The 13,401-nt window shown below is 47.2% G+C and overlaps 1 protein-coding gene across 1 annotated transcript; it reads right to left on the minus strand.

Annotated features, from left to right (window-relative positions):
- Positions 1–1,820: 1,820 nt before the first annotated feature.
- On the minus strand, positions 1,821–2,682 carry LOC112607102 (spliceosome RNA helicase DDX39B-like). Its single transcript, XM_025358162.1, has 2 exons — positions 2,368–2,682; positions 1,821–2,311 (listed from the first exon to the last, which is right to left on the minus strand). The coding sequence occupies exons 1-2, from the start codon at positions 2,648–2,650 to the stop codon at positions 2,262–2,264; spliced, it is 333 nt and encodes a 110-aa protein (XP_025213947.1). The 5' UTR covers positions 2,651–2,682; the 3' UTR covers positions 1,821–2,261.
- Positions 2,683–13,401: the final 10,719 nt, after the last annotated feature.

Here is a 13,401-nt window from a genome sequence, read left to right on the forward strand (position 1 = left end):
AAAACATATAACATGAGATCTACCCTCTTTAAAAATATTAAGTATACAGTATAGTATTGTTAACATGCACAATGTTGTACAGTAGATCTCTAGAATCTTTTCATCTTTTTAAAAAATTATTTTTTTAAGTTCCAGAGTACAAGTGCAGGATGTGCAGGTTCATTGCATAGGTAAACGTGTGCCATGGTGGTTTGCTGCACCTATCAACCCATCACTTAGGTATTAAGCCCAGCATGCATTAGCTCTTTTCCTTAATGCTCTCACCTGACCCCCACCATTTTTTTTTTTTGAGACAGAGTCTCACTCTGTCGCCCAGGAATGTAGTGGTGCAATCTCAGCTCACTGCAACCTCTGCCTTCTGTGCTCAAGCGATCCTCCTACCTCAGCTTCCCAGGTAGCTGGGACAATAGGTGTGTGCCACCATGCTTGGCTAGTTTTTGTATTTTTTGTAGAGACAGGGTTTTGCCATGTTTCTCAGGCTAGTCTTGAACTTCCTGAGCTCAAGCAATCCTCTTGCTATGGCTTGCCAGGGGCAGTTAATAGAGTAAGCAGGAAGGACAGGTAGGCGCCAATGGCAGCAGGAAAGGTGAGAGGTGACAGGGGCTGGGATGAGGGCTTTGGCAAGGGACGTGCATCAAACACCTTACAAAACTCAGGATGAGCAAGGCCACTCCAGGAGATAATCAGATGCATGCAGCAGTTTACATACACACGGAATTCATTACGGGCTTAGTTATAGAGACAAAACCCTGGAAACAACAGAAATGTTCACCGCGAGAGGGTTGGTTAAATGATGGCGCCCACAGACAAGGGCTGCCATGTAGTTACGGGAATTGTTGGTTTAGAAGAATATTGAACAACACAAGAAGATGTTTACATTGTATCTTAAGTGAAAAAAATCAGGACACAAACTCAAAGTATATTATGATTCTGGTTGAAAAAAATGATGTTTTTCTATCTAAAATAAACACGGAAATGTCAGTGGCAACTCTCTGGGTGACCTATGGGTTATTTGAATTTTTTCCTACATTTCAGTGTTTCTCAAATGTCTACAAATATCTACTTTTATAATTAAGAAAACAGTTATTTTTTACGCCTGTCATCTCAGCTACTCGGGAGGTTGAGGTAGGAGAATCACTTGAACCTGGGAGGCAGAGGTTACAGTGAGCTGAGATCACACTACTGCACTCCAGCCTGGACGACAGAGTGAGGCTCCGTCAAAAAAATTTTAAAAAGCATAGTTATTTTTTAATTAATAAAGTAAATCTGTCTCAAAGAGGCAAGGGTCAGGTGCGTGAGTGGGAAAGGAAGGCGTGTGGAGGAGGAAAGGGTTAGACAAAGTGAGTGTTAAATCTGCATCTCCTTGTAGACAGAGCACCCCGTCTCAGTTTAAGACCCTCCTGCCCTTGAAGAAGCTTCCTAAAACCAGCTCAGGTCTTTCTCCTCTGTTCCCCTGCTTCTTTGCATGTTTCTGGAAGGCTTCAATAGTAGGAGTATTATGCACAGCCTGCCTATGGTCAGGCCACTGGGAGGCTGAAGAATGCAGATGCCTGGGCCCCAACCCTGGGGGTTCCCACCCTGGGACCACCCCCCTCCACCCCTAGTCTTCTCCATGTCACTAAGTGCTCAACTCTCTCAATAGAGGCCGTGAGCGTGGCTACTGGATTGTGGATTCTGGAGCCAGACCGCCGGGGGTTGGAATTCTGGCTCTGGCATGGCCTTGCTGGGCTCAGTGCCCTCAACTATGGTATATTTACAGTATGTAATATGAGTAGAGTAAATATATATGTATATTATACAGTATATAATAAATAAGTATAATATATAATATATATACGTATATATTTTGTCTTTAGTTTTGATAAAAAAAATTCTGACAAATCAGAAATGGGGGTTCAGGGGTGGTGGTGAGGCAAAAGAAGGAAGCCATGGGGTGGGAGCTGTCAGGGGTGGGGCCACTGGTGTCTCCTTTACTCCTACCCTGATGTGTCCTCTCCTGAAGGACAGATGGTCACATTTTGCAGTGGGGGAGTCCTCTACCATGTCGTTCAAAGTAGGAGGAGATGTCTCTCTCATCAGTCAACTCACTGCGATTGACCTCAAAGTGAGCCTGCATGTCACTGAGGATCTTGGCATCATTCTCATCGGACACAAATGTGATAGCCAAGCCCTTGGTGCCAAACCAGCCGGCTCTGGCCACCCAATGCAGGTAGCTGTCAGAATCCTCAGGCATGTCTTAATTAAAAGCAATGTTCACCCGCTCAATGTCCATTCCTCGGCCAAGTAGGTTGGTAGCCACAAGAATTCACCACTGAAAATATTTAAACTGCTGATACTGATAAAGCCTCTGCCCCTGGGGCATCCCACGGTGGATGGCAATGGCTGGGAAGTTCTGCTCTACCAGTAGCTGGGCCAAAGCAATGTGCTGCTGCACAGACTTCACAAAGATCCTCAGCTGGTTGAACTCAAGGACGTTCAGAAGGTCAAAGAGCTTCCAGTTCTTCTGGTTGTACTTCAGTTTCATGTAGTACTGCTGCAACCCATGCAGCATCAACTTCATCTCATTATCCACAAAGATCTCCATTGGATCTTGCATGAACTTGTGGCAGACTGGACGGATCTCTTTGCTCCAGGTAGCCCTGAACATCATGACCGGCTTCTCATTGTGCGGTCATGCAAAAAATTTCCAACACATGTTGAGCTGTTCAAACACCTTATCACATTCATTCGAAATAAAGTGTTTAATGTGTTTGAGGTTGAGGCTCTTATTTTGAGCCAGGGCTAGGATACGGCCTGGAGTCCCCACGATGATATGTAGGCAGTTCTTCTTCAGCACCTCTTCATCCTTCTTGATAGACAGACCACCAAAAAACACAACAACCTTGACACTGGGCATGTATTTAGAGAACCGACCATGGCATGGGAAGCCAACCGCACCTATTCCCCAGAGTGAAGGAGAAGCGGATGAAAACATGCATAACCTGTGCAGCAGCATCTGATGCACGGCCATCCCCTGTAAATGGTAGCTGTTACTACTCTTCCAGTTACTCAGGTTGAAAACCCAAGGATCATCCCTGATTCCCCCTCCCCTCATTCCAGCACCCTTGCCACCAGCCCATGCAGGTCCCTCCGTTTCTCAGCCCTGCACTGCCTCCCCAGCCGACGTGACTGTCCTCTCCTGCTGGCACTGCTGTCCTTGTCTCCTTTCAGTTCAGCCTCCTCTCGCCAGCCAGAGGGAGTTGTGAAGGTGAAAATTGAATTACGCTACTCCTCTGTTGGAGTTTTGAAGAAAGCCCAAACTTTTTACCATGGCCTACAACAAGGCCCTAGCGAGTCATCTTACAGGAAAGAAATAGAAATTTAAACAACAAAACAGTTTTTTGCCTTCAGATTAGCAAAGATTTTTTAAAATAAAAATAAGACGCAGTGTTGGTGACGATGTGGTGAAACTGCACTTTTAGCCCGAGAACCTCCTGTTCCAGCATTTTGAGGTCAGGGAAAGATGTCTGACAACGGGACTGAGAAGGAGTTGGAGAGGGGAGAACCAGGTCAGTAGAGGTTAGGGAAGCCCAGAGGAGAGAGTGTTTCCAGAAGGAAGGGGGTTCTCTTGGGTCAAAGGCCACTGAGAGGTCAGAGAAGATGAGGACAGAGAAGTGACCATGGCTTGGGCCACAGTGGTTCCAGTGGAAGGGAAGAGGGAAGCCATATTGCCACAAAGGCAGAGAGAGAACCCCACAAGTGGCGACAGCAGTGTGTGTGTGCATGCACGTGTGTGTGCATGTGTGTGTGCACGTGTGTGTGCATGTGTGTGCACGTGTGTGCGTGTGTACGTACGTGTGTGCGTGTGTATGTGTGCGTGCACGTATGTGTACACGTGTGTGTGCACGTGTGTGCACGTGTGTGTGTGTGTTCACGTGTGTGTGTGCATGTTGGTGGTAGCAGCTGCAGCAGTCGAGGAGATGGTAAGGAGACAGCAGCCCAAGGAGAATTCGGGAAGGTGAGGAGTACTCTCTGGGAGGTGCAGGGAGAGGGTGGGTTGACTGACAGGGTCCTGAGAGCCTGGCTGAGGAGTGGTAGGAAGTGGGAAGGAAGGAATTTCAGGAAGCGGCAGGCTTTACTCGTGTCCCAAGGGGAGCCCAGCTTAAAACTCATTAGAAAAAAACAAAGGAAAGCACCTGAGTTTGATGAGTTTGGTTCTAGATGGCAATTCCTCCTGGAGCCTTCTTAATTTCCTTGGTAAATAAGATCGCTTTGATCACTGCCTTAGAGAAAACTTAATTCTGATATGGAATGTCTTGAGTTTGTATCAGTTTGAGGATTCTCCACGGTAAAAATGAGCTGGTGGTGTAAGGACCCCACAAGAGGAGAAGACAAACATCTCTCTCTCTCTCTCTCTCTCTCTCTGTGTGTGTGTGTGTGTGTGTGTCTGTCTGTCTGTCTGTCTCCTAGTTCTAAGTAGAACTAGCAGGGCAGGTAAGGGTATTTTGAGTCCATTTGTTGGGACAGGGCAGTTGGGTAAGGATGGGGTTAGGGACTATTGTTTGGAGCTCAAAGACAGTAAAATGCTTTCAGTTTTGGGGTCTCAAAGTGTGGGTTATGGGGAGCAGCATACAAGAAAACCCCTTTCCTTGCCAATCTGAATTCCACATTTCCTTTCAAATCCTGCTTAGAGTTTGCCACCTCCAGGAAGCCTTCCCTCCTACCTCACCTCAGTCCTGGCTATGATTGGTCCCTTCTTTGAGCCTAAGTTGGCCTGGACAGATTTGTGTCATTGGACCAAGGGTGGATGCTCACACTGCAGCAACTAGGGGAAACTCCCTCTCTCTGGGCCTTGGTTTCATCATCTGTTCTTCAGAGTATGATGGTGACTCTGGCCCTTGCAGTCTCTGGTACTAAGGGCACCCAGGGAGGGTGAGAGTAGGCAGGGCAGGGAGAAGCAGCAGACATCCCTGTTATCTACAGGATGTTATGCTAAGGCTTTTTCATCCATTACTTCATTTAACTTCACAACAATCCTATGGATCTGGAACTATGACCATTCTCATTTTACGGATGAGCAAATAGAGGCTTAGAGATGTTAAATGATTTGCCTGAGGTTGGTCTGACAGGAAATGGCCAGGTTGCATTAGACACAGTCACCTGGCCTAGGCAGGGAGGCCTTGCCAGGAACCTGGGGAGGGGCCGGGCGGACCCTGTGGCACATTCCTCCAGGGTCAGAAGGAGCCTCCGAGAGGTCCCCTGCCTCTCTGATCTCTTGCTCTACTGACTGTGTGCTGTCTGTCTTGGAAACTCCTAGGGATCGGAATTACACACTGTCTTTTCTCTAGGTCAAGGACTGAAAAATTAAATTCTTACAGGGTCAGGCAGTAATTAAGTGAAGTGGGCAGAATAAGTGCAAATTCGTTTGTTGCCTGAGTGGTGGTAAATGCAGCTCCTGAAGAGCACTTGCTTCTCAGGGATGGCTGCTTCTCAACTCCAGCCAATTGTTACCTCCTGGTAACAGGGCTCAGTGTTATCAGAACCTCTGATCTTTCAAGAGAAGCTAAATTTCCTGATTTTTAAAAGTTGGTCTAAATCTGCTGGTTCTGAGCAGTACTTTAAAACAACAAATGAATACATGAATAAAATACATTAACAGACTGAATGCTGCTCTGCCAGGTGACAGTTTTGCAACCTCTGAAGCCTGATTTCATCTCTGCCTTGTCCAGGCAAGCTTGGTTGAAAGTCTCCTCTTCTGTGGTTGCTCAGGAGGTGATGCTGATGCCTTTGGGCAGGACCATGGTTTGGTGTTTGTGATGAAGTGGGAAGAAGTCTCCCAGAAGTCTCTTCCCTTATCACTCCCCCATCCCCACTGCCCCCACAGCCCTCAAGCACACTTCAGTACTTTCCAAGAGTGAGGCAGGTATTGACAAGAGTGGGTCCCAATTTCAGACCTCTTTGAGTAGTTTTCCAAATGAACTTTGAACAACAATGTGAAATGGCATCCTGACAGGAATAGCAGCCCCTTGAATTTATGTCCTCCACCCTCAAAGTTCTCTGAGGAGATTAGAGTCATAGTAGCTGGGGTGAGGTGAATGTCATACACACATTCTAAGATGACCAACACATAAGGGAACAAGACACTATGACCAAGTACCAGTAGAAACAATAGACAATAGAAACAGAGTCATGCAGGCTTCAGATACTGGAATTATTAGACATAGACTATAAAACAACTATGCTTACAATGTTCAAAGAAATAAAAAACACCAGCTTGAAAACTTCAGCATGGAACTGAAAACTATTAAATACATAACACATTTTTAAAAAAGGAATTCTAGAACTAAAATGCAATAGCCAAAATTAAGAACTTGATGGGTGAGTTTTAAAACAGATTAGACACAGCTAAAGGGAAAATTACTGAATTGGAATTAAGGTCAGAAGAAACTGTTCAGAGTGTAGCACTGAGAGAAAAATAGATGGAAAATACAGAAAAGAGAGTAAAAGACAAGGAGGACAAAAGGAGAAAGCCTAGCATATATTTAATTGAAGTCTCAGGAGAAAGAAGAGCGAGAGAAAACCAGGTGGAAGAAATATTTAAATTTTCTATTACAGAGGAAAGACATCAGTCTATTGTTCAAGAAGGGTTCAGTGGTGGATTGATCTGTACCAGACACAGGAGGGCTCAGCCATTCACTGGCTCAGAGGGGTCAGAAATGACTTGCAAATCACTGAGCCTATATGGGAATTGAGCCAGAGGTCTCTAGCTTAGGAGAAATGGGAGTTGAGGGAGTAATAGAAGTGAAGCTTTCATTCATTTACTTCACTAATTTACTAATTGATTCATTTGTTCACTTACTTACCAATTCAATGTCTATTATTTGAGCACCTAAGAGGCTTGAGTCACTATAATTGGCATTTGATCAGAAAATGAAGAGTCTTCATTTTTTTTTTTTTTTAATTTTTAGAGACGGGTCCTGCTATATTGCTCAGGCTGGTCTTGACCTCTTGGGCTCAAGCTATCCTTCCACCCCATAGTCTCAAGTAGCTGGGATTACAGGCATGCACCACTGTACCCAGGTGAAAGTCTTAGTTTTAAAGAAGATGTTTGTCCTTGAATGAGCCAAGATGTTTAGGGAGTTTAGTGTCTAGGTGCCCAGAGGCAACATGGCACCTGGAGCCTATGATGATGGGAATTAGAGGCTGGTTTGGGGACAAAGGTAGTTTGATGGGAAATGATCAAAATTAGTGTCTGTGAAGATGTTGGCCCATCTGTGAAGATAGCAGTAACTCTAAGAACAGGTAATTTGGACTCCAAATAAGCAGCTTTGCTACTTTGAGTGGAATTGGTAGGATTTTTGAGAACCTGACCAACTTAATGTTATTTTCATTTTATTCATTTTCAATAAGATTTATTGTAATAAAAGGAGCCTCCCTAAACTATACTAAAAGGAAGAGTATGCTGGTATCAGTTACAGAGAAAGGTGACACAGCAGTCCTGTAAAGGCAACATGTGGGCATTAGGGAGGGCACTCCAAGGTACATCTTCAGGGGACAAAGCCAGGACTCTGAGCAGCTATCCCACCTGGCGGCTTGGGAAGGCTTAGAACACTTGAGCCACATGTAAACTTGGCCACTGGCACCCTCTATGGCTCTCTCTCAACTTTTCGGGCTCTTAGACCCCTTTGAGGTTGTGATGAAGCCTGTTACCAGAAAAGCACACTTACAAACAACAGTGCAAATTCAGGGGATCCCTGAATCCTAGCCTAAAATCCTTCAATCTATTCACCCCTTTATTGTAATTTGGGAAAACTGAGGTCTTCACTGGTAATGGTTGTTTAAATTCATGCAGTTGGTGGTAGAGCTAGGGCTCTGTTTCAGGTGTCTTGCCCTCTGGTTTGCTGCTTCTCCCACTGGCTCCTCTACTCTCCCCCTGGAGCTCTCCCTGAAGGGGTGGTCCTCTGTGTTTTGTGTGAGGCAGCACTCTCACAGGACATGGTGTGGGGGAAGGTCAGCTCATCAAGTTGCATGGGGTAGAATAAGGTTCCTGTGAGGTTTTGGGGGAATAATAATGGGTGGAGGGTCCAGGAGGGGATACCCTTCTGGAGGAAGGGATCCTTCTCCTGCGGGACCTGGGAGTACTAGCTGCTTTTTAATCCAAAAGGCCCTGGAGAGTATGCAAAAGCACTTGGATAGACTAGGGATGTGATAAAAGTGTTGTTAAAGGAAGCTGATTCCTATAGTCATGTTCTTCCCTCTCTCATAGCAAACAAGTCTCCAGGGCGACCCAGTGCTTGGGAGACAGCTCAGATTCCCAGTGTGACCTTAGCCTTGGTTCATCCTTCCTGAAATTCACCATACTAAAGCTTTGGGGGCAGGTGGAAGGCTCTTGGAGACCCCAGTTTTGTAGGACAGATTCCCCTCTGATTTGCTCTCCTCTCTTTTCCGTGTTGCTCTTTCCTCTTCTCTTCCCTGTCTGTTGCAGGGAGAGGACAAAGAGGAGGTAGGGGCACAAGCACCACCCACCAGACTCTCATTCTTTTTCAAGAAAAAATTATAATTATGAAAGATTTCACCTTTGGGTCTAAAAATAACACAATGCAAATGCCTCTGTTCCCCTAGTCCTCTTCCCTCTCTCTCCATCATCGTGTTCCCTTTCTTCATCAGCACCACTAATTGACTACACTCTGGGGGAAGGGGGTTCGTGTGGAAGCCATTGGGATCTTCAGCAGCAGACAGGAGAAGTGAGGACGGGGAGGGGAGAGGCGAGGTCTGGTCAGAGCCAGGTGCAGCTGGGAAAGAGGGAGGCTGGAGTACGTGGAGTCCACGGCTTGCTCAGACCAATGTGCACTGTGGGAGAGGCAGTCAAGCAGCCTCCAGCTCTTGCTGCTGAATGTTGAGCAGTTTCCCGGTACACTTAGCTGGAGGTAGCCTTCTCCCTCTTCCCGGTGAAGTTTGATGTGGAGTTTATTGATTCCATTTGCCACAGTATTTTCCTTAAATATTTTTTGAGTCTAATGCACACCGTATGCACCCATAATGGCTCTAGCTAGCCTTGTTTTTCTGCAGAACCAATAAAGCAATTTGGAGATGAAATTGAACTCAGAGGCATTGGGAGAGGGTGGCTGGAGATGTGCACAGGGAAGGAAGGATGAGTTTGAGATAAAAGACCCAGGTGGTGGAGAGATTCAGGGTTGGGGGGCAATACAGCGCTGTGATGACAGAGAGATGGGAAGGAATGGAAAAAAGAAAAGAAGTCAGGCAAGCCAGGGGATAAGGCAACACTAGAGGGGGAAAAGGGAAGGAAAAGAGAGATTGAAGAGGAAAAGGAAAGACAAGGAAAGATGAAAGAATATATTATAGCCAGCCCCCAATTTTGTGTGACCTTGGGGATATGGGCGAGTTAAGTCTATGGGTGATCTTCAAATTACTCTGGAAGTTCTAAGTCTAATTATAATTTCTTCTCTCACTCACCCAGCCTTTCATGAGAAAAGCAAAATAGACATCTGTGTTGGACTGCAGTGTTGTCTGCTTCGCCAGCGTCCATTCACTCCTCTCTCACTGCATAGCAGCCCTGTCACCTGAGCAGGACTCAACTTCTGGGTTGGTCCCTAATGGGCTAAGCCAATGACAGTATTCTTACCTTTCCTGACCCCAGTGATTGGGTAAGGAAAAGGCATATAACCCAGCACCAAGCCAATCAATGCATAGGATTCTCTTGGCCATGGTGATTGGCTTGAGAGCTACCTTGTGATGTTAGTTGGTCCAATCAGAGAGAAAACTGGGATTTGTGGTAAAAGCTGGGAGTAAGAAAAGCCTTTTAAACCTCCCTGGTTATGAAAAAGGAAGCATGTGACCCCAGAGGTGCTAGCACACATTTTGCTATTGTGAGGGAATTCAATCTGAGAATGGGCCTGATACATTAGAAAAGGAGAGTGGAGAGAATCACAAAGAAATGTAGCCAAGGTTTATGAGACATTACCAACCTCTGGGTGAAACCCCTCCTGAAGCTGACATTTCCCCTGGGGTTTCCAATTTCATGAGTCAGTAGATTTCCTATTGTTTAAGTAATTTTGAGTTTGATTTTCTGTTATGTACAGTGGACAGTATAATATCTTTACATTTGATTCCTTCTGTTTTTTGAGATACAGGCCTCATGAAAGCTTCTGCAGATTGTATCTGCAGGCTTGCGTTGGGCAGGGTTCCAGGGGAAGACTGTGCTTCAGATGAATTGCTCTCCCAGAAGCTTAACTTAGTCCCCAGGGTCAGGCTGGTAGGGGAAGGGAAGGAGGGAGGAGTAAAAGGCCAGAGATTCCACACCCTGGAAGGCCAGGCGCTTTTCACTCAGCTGGGCAAACTCTCCCTGCTCAGCCCCAAGTCAGTCTTCAGAGCACTTTTCAGCTCCAGGTACAGTTTCCCCAGCCTGGGATCCAAGACCAACCCTCCTGGCCTCATGTTCCACTTCTCCCCTCTGTGTACTCCACTGCCAGCCAGACTCAAAGCACACCACCCCTCTCCTCCCCTGCACATCTGCCACTGGGGGTCCCTTTGCCTGGAAACTCTTACTGCTATCTGTTTGGATGTCACTCATGTCTCAAGCCCTGCCTCAACGCCACCCCTGAAGCCTCCCCTGACTTTAATAACCCACCTAACACCCTCTTCCTCCTGCGGGGGCTTCATCTGAATCTGTGTGAAGTGTGGCTGAGTAGGTAGCAAGAGAAAATGTGTAGTTTGAAAAGTCATAATCAACATGTCTATTGTTTTTGTCCATAAACTGCCAAAAGTTAGGTTAACAACTGTTCTGGATTAATGGAATTATACTTCAGACAGCGAGGGAAAGCATTACTGGGGTCATAGGCTAAAACAAATGTTGAGAACTCACGCTCTAATTGATGAATCCCCTTCTCTGTTCGACCTTCTAAGGGCCCTTGCCCCTTTCTGTGGCACTCTCTGGGCCCTGCCTGACGCTGCAGTTATTTGTATATTGATCTTGCTCCTTTGCTGGGTCATAACCACCACTGACTGGCAGGGCTGGGAGGGCCTTGGGAGATCACCGGATTCAGGGATTCACCACCTGTTCTTCACGAGTTGCACGTCAGCAATGGTTCACCTTTGCAGTGAGCTCCTAAGGTTATTTTAGAAACTGAGTTTGAAAGCTGTCACCCCTCACCTTTCTTTTATATTCAAGAAAGCATAAAAGAAACGGAATGATTCTGGAACAAAGAGGTCATTGCGTGGCTTTTAAAAGGCCTTCGTGAAACCATGGTCTTGACAGCTTAATTTGTAGAGATAAAATGCTTTTTGTTACATTTATGAAACAACTCTTTGCATCAGCAGAGCGAAGCTTGGAGGCCTGGGCATAGCTTTAAGCTAGGGCTTTGTGTTTGTCCGTTTGCATTGTTATAAAGTGATACCTGAGGCTGGGTAATTTATTTAAAAAGGAAGTTTATTTGGGCTCAGGGTTCTGCAGGCTGTACAGGAAGCATTTTGGGGAACCCAAAGGGAACCCCAACAGCAGGAAGGGGGAAGCTCTTCCTGGCTTCTTGGGAGGTAGGGGAGGCTGTGAGCCTCCTTATTCCTCGATGTCACCCTCACTGGGTCAGAGCAGGGACAGATGAGAAATAAATGTTCCCAGGTAGGTGTGGGGAACCTGAGAATATTGGGGTGTGTGGACTGCCTCCTATGTGTGGCCTGAGATGAAGACAAACCTCCCAGAGAAGGTCCGGGTTTGGCGTAGCCCTAGGTCAGACGTGGTGCAGCCCTGCTTGAGGGAGCTGTGCGGGGCGGTTCTTAATCAGTGTTCCTGGTGCCAATGCCCTGTATCCAACACAGGAGAGGATCTGGGAGTTCCACGTGTCCCAGAGGGGAGATCACAGAAGTGTGAAAGAATTGTGGACAGAGAGGCCTGGAGTTAGGATGAGGAGGTCACGTGAGGGCAGGTGGTGGGAGCAGCTGGGATTTCCTCCAGGAATGCTATCTGATGTCAGAAAAGATCAGGTGCAGCCAGAGGGCAACGGGTTGGACACCCAGAGACAGGTGGCCCAGGGGAATATCTCATGGAGGCCAACAATAACCCAGAGGACAGCAGGTGGGCTAGGGGCCCTGTTCCAGGCACCACAAGGAGACACAAACTTCCCCCACCCTGAGGCCATCCAAGGAAGGAGGATGGAAGAAATGGTGCTAAAAGGGACTTTTAAATGGAATTACTGTTCAGTGGTGAGTTGATCACCATCCCCTCCATCCCTTAAGACCCCCACACCCACCAAACTGTCAGCAGGGATGGAAAACCTGGATCATTAAGTCATCAGCAATGGAAAATAAAGTAACTTTGTCTTACCCATCTGAGTTATTGTGTGTAAATTCTGTCCCTTATTGCAGTAATTGTAATTTCGATGAGTGATAAGAAAGAGACACTCCAGGTGTTGTGAGAATATGTATTGGGACATCTGACCTCATTTGGTACCTCAGGGCTGCCCAGAGGAGGAGAAGTTTAAGACAAATTCTGGAAGATGTATATGTATAGGGGTTCATGGGAGTGCAGAGGGAGGGCAGTGTTCCAGGAGTGGGTGACCCTTGCTTCTTTATCCTATATGAGAACCCCTCCAGAGTCCCTGGGCTGGGCTGCCCTAGCCAATCTCCCCATCTCCTGTCCAGGGCCAGGAGCAAGGGGACTCTTCCCAGAGGCCCTGGAGGTCTGCTGGAAGGGGTAGATGTGAAGACAGCCTGGGCTGAGCCTCTGGCAGGAAGTCTGACAGTTGGTTGTCCCTGGCCTCTCAGGCAGCCACAGCCCCTGATGCCTTTGCTAACTGAGCAGGATTGGGGTAGGAGAACTCCCAGCCCCCACGTCCCCTGCTGGTCCATATGCCCTGCTGCTCAGCCAGGAGCTGTGTGTGGTGTTGGCTGCTCCGCTTAATGGTCGGGAAAGGAGGCAATCATGTCCCTTCCATCTGCCGGCTGAGAGCCTGTGCAGAGGAAGCCCATTAGCGGCCCCTACTCGTGTGCCAGGCTCAATTAGCCTAAGCGGGAGCAAAGGGCAGCATGGGTAATAAAACCTGCAGCCAGGCAGCATGGGGCTGGGGATCCCTGGAAAGCCTGGGGACCCAGGAGAGACCTGAGTGGGGGAATAGATAGCATTTGGAGGGATCTGTGAGGGTAGACAAAGAGAAAGGCAGGTATCAGCTGTTTCCTTCCTCCTGCTTTGAAAGAAAATGTTCCAGATTGGAATCAAAACCGCAGGACCAGAAGTTCTCTTTCATTGAAAGCATCTGGACCCAGGCTGAGTGAAAGCAAATGGACTCCAGTTCACGAGGGCAGAGGAAAGCGTACCAGGAAGAGGATTCTCAGACTGGAGGGGCAGGGATGGGGATGGAGACAGGAGCAGCGCTGCCAGTGAGCTGGCCAAGGACAGTGGGCGTGGGGAGC

This window comes from Theropithecus gelada, chromosome 14, assembly GCF_003255815.1.
Source record: "Theropithecus gelada isolate Dixy chromosome 14, Tgel_1.0, whole genome shotgun sequence".
In the NCBI taxonomy this organism is placed as follows: domain Eukaryota; kingdom Metazoa; phylum Chordata; class Mammalia; order Primates; family Cercopithecidae; genus Theropithecus; species Theropithecus gelada.

Excerpts from the sequence above, each read along its gene's own strand:
- LOC112607102 (XM_025358162.1), bottom strand. The coding sequence starts at position 2,650 with ATGATGTTCAGGGCTACCTGGAGCAAAGAGATCCGTCCAGTCTGCCAC. Across the intron at positions 2,312-2,367 it reads CCCAGCCATTGCCATCCACC|TGGTGAATTCTTGTGGCTAC; the intron begins GTGGGATGCCCC and ends AAATATTTTCAG.